We start from the raw sequence: 15,090 nt of genomic DNA on the forward strand, positions 1-15,090 counted from the left end.
AGCTTACGTCCATGGGAGGTCTTTAAAAAAATGTTCTTGCTTCACACTTCTTGTATAAACAGGAGCATTAAGACCTTTACCCAGGAGCTCTGTCCCATTACCTCCAAAACTCGGCCTTTTGTATTTTACATAGGTTGCAAATTTTGCAATCTAACTTTCTGATTAAACCATCACAATGAATAAAAGGGCTTATTAAGGGTTCTGTCTATGAAGGACCATAGCAGGTATAATGGTTCGCATAAACCACTCTTTCCAAGTGACCTCGGGCCTCACTCCATTGAAATCACTCTCCTTTACTCTAATGAGAGTCACACATGTGAATCAAGAGGGAGCTATAAATGCAGTTGTTCTTGGAAGGGCACAGGCGCAGCTAATTTGCCACCAAAACCAACGCCTTCAGCCCCCTTTGCTGATGACCTGGCCCAGGAGTGAATTACAAGTGAGCTTCTGGCCAGACTCCCTCAGACCTCTGGGAAGCCAGTGGTCAGCCTGGCCCTTTTTTTTTTTTTTTTTTTTTTTTGGAGACGGAGTCTCTCTCTGTAACCTGCGACCCCCAGGTTCAAGCAGTTCTTCTGCCTCAGCCTCCCAGGTAGCTGGGACTACAGGCACACACTGCCACGCCCCGCTAATTTTTTGGATAGCCTGAACTTTCTTGTTACCTACCACCTGCTAAGACTTAAGTACAAAGTCAGGATGTACTTCCCCCAGTGACAGGGCAGACTCTGTTTGCTTGCTCTTGGATAAAAAGAAACTGTTTGCAGCCCTCTTTTTCCTCTCCTTCCTCACTTTTTTTCCCTCTCCCACCATTGAGCTGGGAAAGTGGTATCCTGAACAGCTGAAAATGAATCAGAGCTGGGTAGTAGTCCCTATTCAACAAAAGGCCTCCTTTTATCTTTTTAGTTATGTGGTCTTGAGCACATTGCTTACCCTTTCTGAGCACTGGTGTGTATATTTATGAAATGGGAGTCACATGGGGTACCTACAACTCATTTTGTTTATAAAGTTCAGGAATTGGGAAGGTCTCAGTAATTAAGAGGTCCCCGGCTCCTGTACTAGGAAGCCCCTCTCATGGTACACCTCTATAGCTCTTAGCTGTTGCCATCAAATATTTAACCAAAATCTAATAAACACTTGATATTGGACAAAAATTGGAATGCTGATATCCAAGTAGGAAGTAAGAAGGTTTTTTAAGAGTTTATAGTGTCGAATCCATTTACAGTCCAAGTTAAAATTTCTCTTTGGGAAAGATAAAATAGTATTTAAAAAAATTAACAAATAAGTGGAGAGAAAGTGAGTTGGTTTTTGGTCTCCTGGGAATAATGAATTCAACAAGCTGATCTTTGGATGAATCACTTTAGTGTCTGCAATGGCAATGGAATATACACACGTTTCTGTTGCCATTCAGGGCTTCCTCGGCAGAAACCTCACATTTCTTTCTGAAAAAAAAAACACGTCCCTTGATGACACCGCTGATGACACCTTGATGACTTTCCCACATGAGGATGATTTCCCTGAAGATTTGGCCTTTTCTGGATACTCCTCTTTTTGCCTTTGAACAACATTTATATCACTTATTAATCCCAAGAAGCACAAATTGCCCCAAAGAAATCTCTTTAGAGATTATTGACTGCAAAGGTTTTGGCACTGTCCTCCCTGCAGAACAAAAGATGAGAAAATGAACATTTGCCAAAAGGCAAAGCCCAAGACTATGAGAAGCAGGGCAGCCTAGGATTTTTCTGGCTATTGTATGTCCACCCAAGAGGTCACTGCTGCCTCCAGCTGGGCTGTGTAGCTTCCTAGGCAGTGAGGGTCACTAACCATCAGTCTAACAACTTGTGTCAAGTTGGAGAAACATTCTCTGGCATAAAATAGAGAGTGGGCTGGGCGCGGTGGCTCACGCCTGTAATCCTAGCACTTTGGGAGGCCAAGGTGGGCAGATCACGAGGTCAGGAGATCGAGACCATCCTGGCTAACACGGTGAAACCCCATCTCTACTAAAAATGTAAAAAATTAGCCAGGCGTGGTAGCGGGCGCCTGTAGTCCCAGCTACTTGGGAGGCTGAGGCAGGAGAATGGCGTGAACCTGGGAGGCGGAGCTTGCAGTGAGCCAATATCACGCCACTGCACTCCAGCCTGGGTGACAGAGCGAGACTCCGTCTCAAAAAAAAAAAAAAAAAAAAAAATACACTGTGATGTGGCAGTGCTTGGAATAAAATTCACATATTTTTGACTTTAGGTCTCCTTTTTGTTTTTTTCCATTCATTCATGAGTATTTAAGCTGCCACTGAATAGGCACAGAAGTAAGTCCTGACTCAGTCTTCAAGAAAATATGTCTGGTTACATCATCCGACACTGAGATGAAAGCTGAAAAAAAAGCCAGTTTAAAAGTTCAAGCTGGGATTGGTGGCACACACCTCTAATCCTAGCTACTCAGAAGGCTAAGGCAGGAGGATTGCATGAGCCCAGAGATTTGAGGTTACAGTGAGCTATGATCAAGCCACTGCACTCCAGCCAAGGCAAGAGAGTGAGACCCTGTCTCAAAAGTTATAAAATAAATAAAATAAAAATAAAAATTCAAAACATCCTAATTTTGTTGATGTGCCCTCGTATCATCAATAATATAAAGTCCCTCACATCATATATTTTGTACTTAACATCTTCTACACACTTTAATTATATTATGTCATTTTTTTTCTCTGAGGCAGGTACGATTGTTAGCTAGCTTATTTTAAAAGTGGAGAAAACTGAGGTAGAAAGATACTAAATAATGTGCCCTAAATCAATAGCTAGTGCATGCATGGCCAAGCTAGCATTTGAATATAGATAGTCTGACCCTAAACTTGCATTTTTCATCATTTTGTTCCATCACTAAGCCTTTTAAGGAATTCATTAGTGGGTTATTTAATCTACTTTGCATGCTACCTACATCACCTTCCTTTCAGGAACACCAAAGGCCAGTTGCCTTTTACTAGTTAAGTAATCTGGCATCTCAATGTATCCTATGCAGTTCCATAATTGTGTTCTGTTTCTCTCATCTACTTTTAAATGTAGGGAATATGCCAGTTTAGTAAGAAGCAAGTTTGAGTCTAGCCCACATCTAGCACTTGTATATTTATTTTTGTCATAAGTGTCACTGTTCTTACCACCATTTGTCAGGCAAATGTGTCCATTATAGAAAATCAAATCCAGTCTGACATGTATATTATCATAGACCAATTACCTAATTGATATTTCATACTTGTTTACTTTTTTAATTTATGAAATGTTTACCTCCCTGAAAACTTAAGTGCTGGGCTGTTAGGGAAAAACATGCATTATGTGCTCCTTACTATTATCCTATCTATTTTTTTCATTAAAAAAATGCTTCTCAGTGAATTCATTATATTCCAGAAAAACAAGAAACAACGCATTTTTTCTCTACTTATATATAAATTTTTACGAAAATTCTTTTACACCCCCAAAAGTGAGGAATTTTAACTTGGACTGTAAATGGATTTGACACCAGGAGCTCTTAAAATAACTTCTTACTTCCTACTTGGATATTAGCATTCCAAATGTATGACCAGTTCTAAGATTTAGCTATTGCCTCTTTTACAGCGTTTGACAATAGCATTGTGCTTGATTAGGTTATGTCGTGTTGTGTTACTGAGTTATGCTAGGAAACATAATAATATCATGAATACCATGACTGAGTATATAGCATCCAGAAAATGATGGTGGAAAATGAAACTGGTTTCAGTAGAGATATTTCTCTGTGCCAATTAATAAAGGCATGGGAAAATTAATTACTATAGAACTAAAACAAAATCACTCAAGAAATAGGAAATAGCAACATGAACAATTTTGGTATTATTCATAACTGGTCCTCTTCAAAGAAGAGAAGGACGGAGAGATACAAATTTAGAATAACCTCACTATAATGTTTTGAGATTCTTAAGAGTATTTTAATACTGAAAGTTGCATATATTATATCTGGGAGTTCTGTGAGACTTATGCAGATTTGGGGATTTGTTTTCTTGGTGTCTTTGACCATTTCTCTTTTGCTGGGCAGAGTACTGGCATTTCTTTGCCCAGCAAAATGTTTTTGCCATAGGCCAAAACAAAATACATACCTTCAACATGGGAACCGCATCATGAAGGTGAACAAGTGCCCCAACATCTTGTTTACTCCAGAACAAGCTTTCAGTGCTGAAACTTCTTCAGAAGGACTCTCAAAGGGGGGAAATAGTATTTGGTTGACGGAAACCAGAAAGCAGGGTAAAATAAATCATAGAGTTTAAAATTAGACCTAACGTCTTTGAAGTGACCAATAATTGCAATTGCTTCTGAGGTGTGGAAAGAGAGAAAAGGTCTGTCTGGGTGACGTTCTAGATAGAGAGGCAATATGGTCTGGTGGTTAAGCGGATGCACTCTAGAGCCACAATATTTGTTTCTTTACTTTGTCTTTGTTTGTTTGTTTTTGCTTTTTGAGACAAAGTCTGGCTCTGTCACCCAGGCTAGAGTGTGGAGTGCAGTTGTGCGATCTTGGCTCACTGCAGCCTCTGCCTCCTGAGTAGCTGGGACCACAGGTACATGCCACCACATTAGACTATTTTTTATATTTTTAGTAGAGACAGGGTTTCACCATGTTGCCCGGGCTGGTGGCCAACTCCTGGTCTCATGTGATCCGCCCACCTTGGTGTCCCAAATTGCTGGGATTACAGGCTGGAGCCATGGCGCCTTGTCTAGAAACACAGCATCTGGAATTAAATTTTATTTCCTTTACTTATTACCTGTGTGAACCCATACAGATCAATCAATTTCTGTGTGTGACAGCAGGAGCAGAGAGAGCTGAACATCTTGGCAGATGAAAGCAGCGGGACATTTTCTGCCTGCTCCTGAAAGAGAGGATTGTAGTAGGGAAGTTATAGAAGAGAGACAGCAGACGCAAGTAAGAGGAGTAACTAAAGGGACTTTAGGAGCCATATACCCAATATTTCATTCTAAGGTGTTCGAGTTGCATATGAATATATCAGTAAGGCTGACACAGGCTCAAAATTTGGTAGTGGTGATGCACCACACCTCTGTTGTATGTGCTGGTGGGGGGTGCATAGCTCTCTATGTTGGTCAAAATAAGGGGCTACATTCTATGTTCATATGCAGCTAAAGGGAGAGATGTAAGGGTGGAGATAAATCAAGAAATATAAAGAGAGGTACAAATAAGGATTCAGAGGATTCAGGACATCAGAAACAGAGCCACTTCTAGAAACTACAAATTCTTGGGGGAGAGAAAGCACCTTTACCCCTCCGCTAGCAATTTGTACAACTTTTTGGAAAACCATTAGGCTTTTGATTGTTTGACCATGGAGTATTAGTTTATGTTAATTTTGTAAATTATAAGTGGCAAGGAGACCCCAGGTAACATCTGGAGAGCAGTGTTTTAGTGTGAACCGTGGAACCAGAGGGATATGGTTTTGATGTATCCCCACCCAAATCCCACATTAAATTGTAGTTGCCATAATCCCCACATGTCATGGGAGGGACCCAGTGGGAGGTAATTGAATCATGGGGGCAGGTTTTACCCATGCTGTTCTCCTGTTAGTGAATAAGTCTCACAAGATCTGATGGTTTTATAAAGGGCAGTTCCCCTGCATATACTGTCTTGCCTGCCGACATGTAAGACATGCCTTTGCTCCTCCTTCACCTTCCACCGTGATTATGGGGCCTCCTGAGCCATGCGGAGCTGTGAGTCCATTAAAACTCTTTTTCTTTATGAATTATCCAGTCTCAGGTATTTCTTCATAGCAGTATGAAAATTGACTAATACACAAACTCTGTTTTTCAACCTTATCTGGACACATAGAAATTGGGTCAACTTTGGTCAGTGGCCAATCATCTGTGAACCTCAATTTCCTCCTTCACTAAATGAACGTGACAATGGTACAGGTGATTGTGAGGATTACAGGTGGTTCTGAGGATTCAATGAGTGTACTTATCAGAGCATCTGACATATAATGGCTATTCTCCATATATTAAAAAATGAAAGAACAAAGAAAAAATTTAAAACATTACAATGAAATAATTCATACATAGTAAATGGGAAAAAATATATATCATTATTCAGATTTTTAACAACTCAGCTGAGTGTACTATGTCCTACTGTAAGCATGCCCATTTTTCTGGTGAATATTTTCCCTATCTCCAGCTTTTCAGGTGCTGTCTTCTTGGTCCTGATCAATGGACCCTGGGTACCCATAGCCTTCCTTCAAGCTTATGAGACTTGGCAAACCACTGGCCTCCTTCTGTGTCAGGGGCTGGCACTGCCAAGTGCATCTTCTGATTGTGATCCTCAGGCCTTGGCAGCAAATGTACAGTTTTCTTGCTTTAATTAGGCTGAGATTCATTCCTACACATGGCAGCTGCAAAGATATATTCTCTTTATAATTAGATGTTACAATACTTGTATTGCCTGAACCTTAATTTTAAGTACATTTTGGTGGCCCTTGTCCCTCCCTTGCACCTTGGTTGCTCCAAGAGAGAGCATATGGCCCAGTAATTCTTTAAAGCTCATTTTATGGGCCATTCTCAGGCACTTCCTGCTGGCCTTTGGAACAGAGCCTTATTCGTAACTGCATTTTTGCTTATACTCCTGCCAAATGCTTCCTCCAAAACCAGCAATAAAACCACAGGACCTGATAAGCCATGGCCATCAGAATGGCTTAATGAGAGCAACCTCAACAATCAAGGTCGTTAACAGCAACCAGCACTGCAGGATTTGTATCCCGTGCACAAGGGCAGCCTGGGCAGGTCACCTTTGTGGTCTATGAGAACATCTCCAAATATTATAGAATTTGAGGCCATCTCAGAGAACGATCTCATTCTAAGCAATTTTCTTTTTAGCAAAAATGGATAGGACAAAAATAGAAACTGGTGGTTCTCTCTGGCCTCTCCCTGTAGAAGAATAAATCTAGAGTTCTTAAAGGTCTTATAGAGCAAAGAAAATATTCACTGAATGCCTGTATGGCTACCTAATTCAGTCACCCTTGCCTCAGAAAATGATCTGAATTAAATCTTGTTTCCAGCTAGCAGAAGGGTATTTGAAATACAGATTGGATCTGTACAATAGACCTTGTTCAAAGCATATCCACATGAGATGGCACGTAGTTTAAATAAGGCAGACTTATATCTTGTCTATGATCTGTGTGCTGTTAAACAGTTTTAAAGCGTGAATTATTAATTAAAACCTGTGAACTACTAACATTTTGGAATGACTGTTTTGATAGCTAACAGGACTTGTGTGACTTTCGAGAGGCGTTGATTTCCTTTCATGTCAGCTAATAGAAATCCCATTGTAATCATAAAAGGCACAGAGAAATTATGTCACAAGCGGATGCTATTTAAGTGGAAGTGAACACAGAATATATTAAAGTATCAGTGTTCTTATCAGCAGTGTCTTATAATGACTTCTGATTAACACTGAAAAGATGATTGATGTTCCTAGGATTGTGGAGCACTGACAATGTGACACTGAGAGAATTCAATCCAAAGCTTGTTAATTTCATAGAATCATTCAATTTCTCATTACTCCTTTTTGACAGTGTTTGTTTTTGTGACCATTACAATATAGTCACAATTTAATAGGGCCTTTCAAAAACAATAGTAAGAAAAAAACCTTAAAATTGTCACCTATGATGATTATTACTAGAAACAGAAACAATGATTTCAATATATTAATGTTTTTTGTTTTAAAATAAAGCTTATTAGGCTGATTTTTATTCAGGAGTCACATTTAAACTGATACAAGCCAAAGTCATAAAGGACTCCCAAGTCAAGGCAATAGTTCACATCAACAGTGCCAGCATATGTAGGCTGATTTAGTTTTTTCATGGCCAAAGAAGAAAGGAAGCATATTTGATGTAAATTCCTCTATGAGAAACATGGTAGGCATGCCAGGCCCTAAATTAATATAAAGCTAATGACTACTGATTGAGAGCAGGTGGAGAAAGGGAAGGGGGTGTAGTTGAGGATCAGTAGAGTTTATCTTAATACTTTTGTTATTAAAAGTATAGAAAATATAAGACTTTCTCAATTTACATATCAGATCTGGTGAATCTATCTTATTGAACTCATACTTTACATGGATTGAAAAGCAATGTTTACAAAAAGAACACTGATATGGGAAGTAATGTAGTTAGCAGAGATAAACTGCGGATGTTTCAAATAAAATCATCTACCTCCAAAAATTTTACTGGAACTAGAATGTGATATTTAACTTGTATTTTTAGATTAGTGTATCTAAACTTTGTATCAGTCAGAGGAAAATGTATGGTTGGCCCTAACCACTTAGAATGTCATAATCATAGTAATTACCACTACCCAGTAGTAGTAATTACCAATATTCTAGGCTTCAGTCTAGATACTTTAAATTCATCATTTTATTTAATCCCCATAACAACCCTGCTAAAAATAGGTGTGTTTATTGGATCTTTTATCTTCCCAAATGACCACCCAACGCCCCCACCCAAATCAGTTTGATTGAAAAATTTGAAACCACCACCAAAAACTTTCTCATCTAACCCAGCAAAAACTCCACAGTCCATCTTATACAAGCACATGTAAGTTTTGTTTTAATTTCTCTTTCCTTACAAAGGCCAATCCTTCCATGTGGGTTCTCATTATCACCCTTCAGGCTTTACAAGGACCTTATTTTATCTGTGTCCTGAATCATCAATCTCTTTCCTTACTTGATCATTGATTTCAGCATAGTGGCCTCACCCTCCAAACCTTTTGGTATTCTTCCTAAATCTCATCTCTTACTCGTAGCCAACTCTAAAGAGTTCTCATGACTGTGATCTCCATGTCCTTATCTGCTATCTACTATCCACTTCTCAATTCATATTGGCTTTTTCCCCAAACTCTACTGAAACTTTTCTTGGCAAGATCACATATGACCAACATTGTTTTGTCTTTTATGTTCACGTATTATTCACCTCTAGCTTTTTACACACACCCTCTCTCTCATATCTGTGGTTCTCTACCTCTAAATATGGAGATTTTCAAGGTTAACTCCTAGACAACTGTCCACGAATTTGCTCATGCCAAAAGTTTAAGAGTCACCCCATCAGGTTTACATTCATACCTATGACTTCAAATATGGTGTATATGCTTATAAATCCCATTCTTAGCCCTAAGCTTGTTTTCCTGCCACTAGATGGTCCCATTTGGGGGTGATGGGAGACAGTGACAGATCATCAAGCATTAGGTTATCACAAGGAGTGTGCAACTTAGATCCCTCACATGCGTGGTTCACAGTAGGGTTTGTGTTCCTATGAGAATCTAATGCCACTGCTGATCTAACAGGGGGCAGAGCTCAGGAGGTAATGTGATTGACAGGGAGTGGCTGTAAATAAAATGAAGCTTTGTTCGCTTGCCTGCCACTCATCTCCTGCTGCGTGGTTTTGGGATTGGAGATCCCTGTTTTATAGTATTTGTAATATTGTCACTTAGATAGCTCGTGGATAATACAAATTTAATAGATCCAAAATGAAATTCTTGAATTCGTCTAAACAATACCAATAATTTGTTCCAATTATACCACAGTAAGGTTGTTAAAAAATAAGCAAAACTAAAAAACTACAATGTGTAATCTTTAGAAGACTTTAAAAGATAAAGATAGATGTAAGTAAAGATGGATAATCTCTACTTTCACATCTCCCATCCATTCCTCTAAGATAACCAATGTGCATTTTTTTAAAAATTCATTCTGTAACTTTACGCCAATTTAACAGGATGCTTATATTAGTTTTTTACTGTTTTTTTCTTCCACAGTAGGATAATGGTATGTCAATATTTAGTGACTTTTTAAAGAACATGACATTAAGAATGTTCCAAGTCAAACCATTTAGATTTGATGTATTCTTTCTAATTTTCAATGACATGACTTTCCATGCATGTTCCAGGTATGATTCAACGATGTGCACTGCTGTATTATTAGATTATTTCCAATCCATTTTATTTGTATTTTAAATTTAAACTAAATGTATTATACACACATAGCTCACGATATATTGCTTGCTACTGCACGTGCACTGAAACCTTGCCCATTATGCACTAACAACACTGGCTTCTATTCAGTACAACAAAACGTCCCTACATTTTTTATATCCAGAAATTTAGTACTGTCTTTTCATTCTGGAAGCAATTCTTTCCCTCTACCTTGCCATCATTGCATGGCTGTCTCTTTCTCATCTGTCAGATCAGTGCCCTCTTCTTTTCTTTTACAGGGTATCTTAGGGTAAAAAGTTAAACTGATGGGACAGAGACCCCAAAACAAATGCCTCAAACAAGATAGAAATTTACTTATGTGTAATATAATGATCTAAAGTTGATGTTCCAGATTAGCTATGTTTCTGCTCCAGCTAGTCACTCAAATACCCGGGTGAATGGTGGCTCTTTTGCATTCAGCAAGTGGCTTTCAAGACCTCCCATATCATTGGCAATTTGGCAATTTAGGTGGGTGTGGTGGTAGGTGGATCAGGAACATCAACATTTTTGGAGATTTCCTCTCAAACATAGTAAGTGAAAGTTTCATTCATCATTTTTGCTTGCCATATTTAGCTGCAAAGAAATCTGGGAAATGTCATCTCTGGTTAGACAAGCATGTTTGACAACAAGTCTATTATTATGGGAGAAGGAAGAATAGATCTTGGTAGACAATTTCAGTCTACACTCAAGGACACGTACCACAATTTGTAAATGATGTATTCATTTTTAAAACAATCTTCTGGTCTTCCCATTAGATAATAAGCACAATAAAGGTAAAATACCTGCCTGTTTTATTGTTTTATTCACAAATAAACCGTCTCCCCTGAATACTACTTCTGTCTTTCAGTAGGTTTTCTTTTTTTTTTTTTTTTTTTCTGAGACCGATTCTGGCTCTGTCTCTCAGGCTGGAGTACAGCGGCACAATCTCGGCTCATTGCAACCTCTGCCTCCTGGGTTCAAGCAATTCTCATGCCTCAGCCTCCTGACATAGCTGGAATTACAGGCGTGTGCCACCATGCCTGGCTAATTTTTGTAATTTTAGTAGAGATGGGGTTTTGCCATATTGGCCAAGCTGGTCTCAAACTCCTGGCCACAAGCAATCTGCTTGACTCAGCCTCCCAAAGTGCTGGGATTACAGGAGTGAGCCACCACACCCGGATTAGTAGGTTAATTCATTAAATAACTAATTGAATGAATGAAAGGATTTTACAGGTAAAGAAACTGAGGCTCAAAGAAGTTAAACAATTTAGGAGAATGGGTGACCATTCTTCAGGAAGGTGGAAAGATTTATGCCTCAGATGGCTTAACAAGGTAGCTAGTAAGCACTCTTTCAACTCTGAATTTCTGTGATTCTGTTATGTAGGAAATCACCACATTCCAAATAAGATCATGAGCCTGCTTTGTAAAGGAATAAATCAAGAGAAAATTGAAAATACACTTTTTGTCTCATTGGTTCTGTCACACAGAACTCTTTCCCTCACACCATTAGATCCTAAATTCTCATAGATGCCAGCCACACTTTAAAATGGCAACCATTAATCTAAGATGTTGGAAGACTGCAGCAAACTTGTGACATACCTTTTTAAAATCACACCTTCCTTGGACAGACAAAGTAAATATGTGTTGGGCTTCACAGATTTCCTGCTAGGCTACACTGTCTGGAAGAATAAAAGCAAACAGATAGTGAGTATTGTCTTTGTCACATACTGTGTTTAATTAAAAAGAAAGAAAGAAACACAAGATTTTGCAAGATAATAATAAGTGCAGTTAAATTGATTGTCAACTAAGTCTTCTGGTCAGCAAAGTATGAGATTAATTCCCCTTAATAATAAAAACATTCTTGAGATTCTTCTTTAAAATATTTATTCTGCAAAGTAACTAATTGTAAATCTGCTTTTCTTTGTTTTCCAAGATATTGAAGACTTTGAAACTAAAACAAGAAGCACAGTATCTGTCCGGGAAGGTCAAGGTGTGGTGCTTCTCTGTGGCCCACCGCCACATTTTGGAGGTATGATGGGGTGATTTGGGGTCATATCATCAATGCGGTCACTTGGAGAGTGATGTGAGCACATCCGGTCTTAGGCTCAATGATCACCTTTTATCAAATCAAAGAAATTGTGACTCTCGTCAAGTGCATCTACTGCATACAAATAGTTCTATATCTAAACATTTTCTTTTAAAAATATTCGTTCAAGCAGCCACGCAGCAAATACGTTTTTAAGGAGATACATCATGGTATTGTACGTAGTGTGAGTGCCAGGGCTTTTTAGAGAAACTGACCGCAGCTGTAATTCGGTGCTGTGACAGGCAAACTTCATGAAAAGGGGACAATTTATTTACCCCACTTTGAGGCTTGGTTTTCTCATCTGTAAAATAGAGACATTAACTGTTTGTTTGTTTGTTCAGTTTTGTTGTAAATGTTAAATGAGCTAATAAATGTAAATTGAGTAGCGTAATAACTAAAACTTTAGTAAGTAAAGAAAGTTAAGATTGTTACTACGTTTTTATTTTTGGGCTCTATGGAGAAGCAAATTCCAACTAACACTCCTCTTGGCAATGTCACATTAATTACTGGAAGGGATAGATCACCATTAACTGGAAGCAATGGTAAAAATCAAGCAATAAATGCCAGCCTCTGCTTTGGAAGACTCTGGATTGGTCAGTGGACTGGCCCGTTGTCAGGGATCCAAACTACTTACTGATTCTCATCCTCTTGGGAGTGGATTTTCTCAAATTTCACATGATTTGGTAAATTTAGTCGTGATTCTCAACTCACAGTGAACCTGAAGGAGGTAGTGTGAAAACATCCATGGAGTCATTTGGTACAAACCAATATCACACTAACTGTATTATAGAAAGCTTAATAACAGCAAGGACTTACACAGCACAGACCCAAGGACTTTAACATGTATTAGATTCTTAAATTTTCACAAAAACTTATAAGAGATATATGAGTATAATTATTGTTTTACAGGCTCAGTACACTATAGAGAAATAGAAAGACGTTAATTAACTGGTCCAAGGTCACGCAGCTGGCAGGCAATGAAGCCAATATTCAAATCCAGGAAGTCTGGTTCCCAGACCCTCAGCTCTTAACTATCACTGCAGTTGTTATAATTGATTTCCACTCTGGAATGGGAGAACTTTTAAAATACACAGGAGAGATGTTTAAAAATAAAATTTAAGCAATTTACTTTTAATGTTAAACCAAATCTTATTTATGAGCCTTGAGAAACTTGAAAGCGTTTTTCCATTATTATTTTTACACAACCTCATGAGTTGCCATGACCAAAAGAAAAGAAAGCTAATTCAAAGTTAACAATATCTTATTCGGTATTATTACAGAGTATTATGGCATTATATTCACCTGATATGATAGGGAAGAGTTGCAATGCTTTTAATGCTATATTGAGATAAAATAATATTGTTTCAGAACACACAATAATTGCTGAGGCTCTTTTGGTGCTTATTTTTTAACGGTATAGAAGATTATTTTCCAGCACCATAATCTAAGATGACAAAATATGCAAAATGGTATCAGTTTGTCCTGTCAGTCTATGTCATTTTATGCTCTTATGATATTATTCAAATATTCTTGACACTATTGAAAATTGTTTTCAACTTTGTTTAATCAGGAATAAAAGAAATGTAAAATATTTGTAAATGAATCAGTTCCATATGTAAAAAAATTTAACAAATTAAAAGGCAGCCAGACAGGAGACGCTTGTCCTTGTTACCTTGTCACCTATCAACATTAAAGGATAAGTGGATCTTTGAAAGTGTGTGAGGCCCTCATTATAACAGCGCCCGTGGGGTCGATGCCATAAAATTAAGTCACACATTTACAAAAACTGCCTTAAATTAAGACCTTTGTAACTGAATAATCTTGCTGCATGGGAGTAATGGCAAACTTGTGTAATACCAATTTTGTGTGTGTGTGTGTGATAGCATCTCGCTCTGTCTCCCAGGCTGGAGTGCAGTGGCTCGATCTTGGCTCACTGCAACCTCTGCCTCCTGGGTTCAATCGATTCTCCTACCTCAGCCTACTGAGTAGCTGGGATTACATTTGCACACCACCACACCCAGCTAATTTCTGTATTTTTAGTAGAGACGGGTTTTCGCCATGTTGGCCAGGCTGGTCTCAAACTCCTAACCTCAGGTGATCTGCCCACCTCGGCCTCCCAAAGTGCTGGGATTACAGGCATGAGTCACCGCACCTGGTCCGAGATTTAATTTATGTTACAAGTAGCATCTCATCATGATTCCAAGCATATTTGTCGGCTGAATCATGTTTCTTGCTGTTAAGGTCCCTGTTTCCTTGATAACTGGCTGTTAAGGGACACTCTCAACTTGTAGAGGCTGCTGAATTTCTTGCCATGAGCATTTGTCCAATGTCAAAGCCGGGAACAGAGAATCTGTCTCACATTTAGTCCCTCGAACATTTCAAATTTCTTTAGTCAGGAAGAGCCCCATCTCTTGTAAGGGCTCACCTGATACAGATCATGCCCACAAAAGCTGAAGTCAGTTTCTTTAAATCAACCTGTGCCATCTAATCTTATCTAATCATGGATATGATCTCTCATCCTGTTACAAGTCGCACTCACACTCAAATGAGGAGAATTATACAAGGGCACGGGTCATTGAAGGTCATCTTGGGATTTTGCCCTACAATATGTTTCTCAAATATTATTTCTTCTATTTCCAATCTCCCAAAGGCTCTATATTTCCTACCACACATGGCTTTCACAGAGCAACGTCCTAGAAATATATTCATGGGGGCAGACGGAGTTAACAGAGCACTGTAAAGTAAATGTTGGCGTGGCCAAATTATTTTTTAAATCTCATGTGTAAATATTAAAAAAAAGCTTCTCATAAAGAAAAGTAGCACAGACTCCACAGAGATAGAAGGCCATAAAAGTTGATTTTTTTTTTTTTTTTTTTTTTTTTGAGACGAAGTCTCCTTCTGTTGCCTAAGCTGGAGTGCAGTGGCCCCATCTCTGCTCACTACTACCTCCGCCTCCCAGATTCAAGGGATTCTCCTGCCTCAGCTTCCCGAGTAGCTGGAACC

General features: G+C 38.7%; 1 protein-coding gene across 7 annotated transcripts in view; it reads left to right on the forward strand.

Moving 5' to 3' along the window:
- The window catches only part of LOC100990608 (contactin-6), a 320,384-nt gene that overhangs the window by 173,525 nt on the left and 131,769 nt on the right, over positions 1 to 15,090 (forward strand). For all 7 annotated transcript variants that reach the window (XR_004670426.4, XM_034955669.3, XM_034955665.4 and 4 more), the window contains exon 5: positions 11,935 to 12,030. Coding sequence is in view for 6 of the 7 variants with exons in the window: in XM_034955669.3 (XP_034811560.2) it covers positions 11,935 to 12,030 (96 nt within the window). In the remaining variant the exon portion in view is untranslated. The remainder of the gene's footprint in view (positions 1 to 11,934; positions 12,031 to 15,090) is intronic.

This window comes from Pan paniscus, chromosome 2 (genome assembly GCF_029289425.2).
Source record: "Pan paniscus chromosome 2, NHGRI_mPanPan1-v2.0_pri, whole genome shotgun sequence".
Classification (NCBI taxonomy): Eukaryota; Metazoa; Chordata; class Mammalia; order Primates; family Hominidae; genus Pan; species Pan paniscus.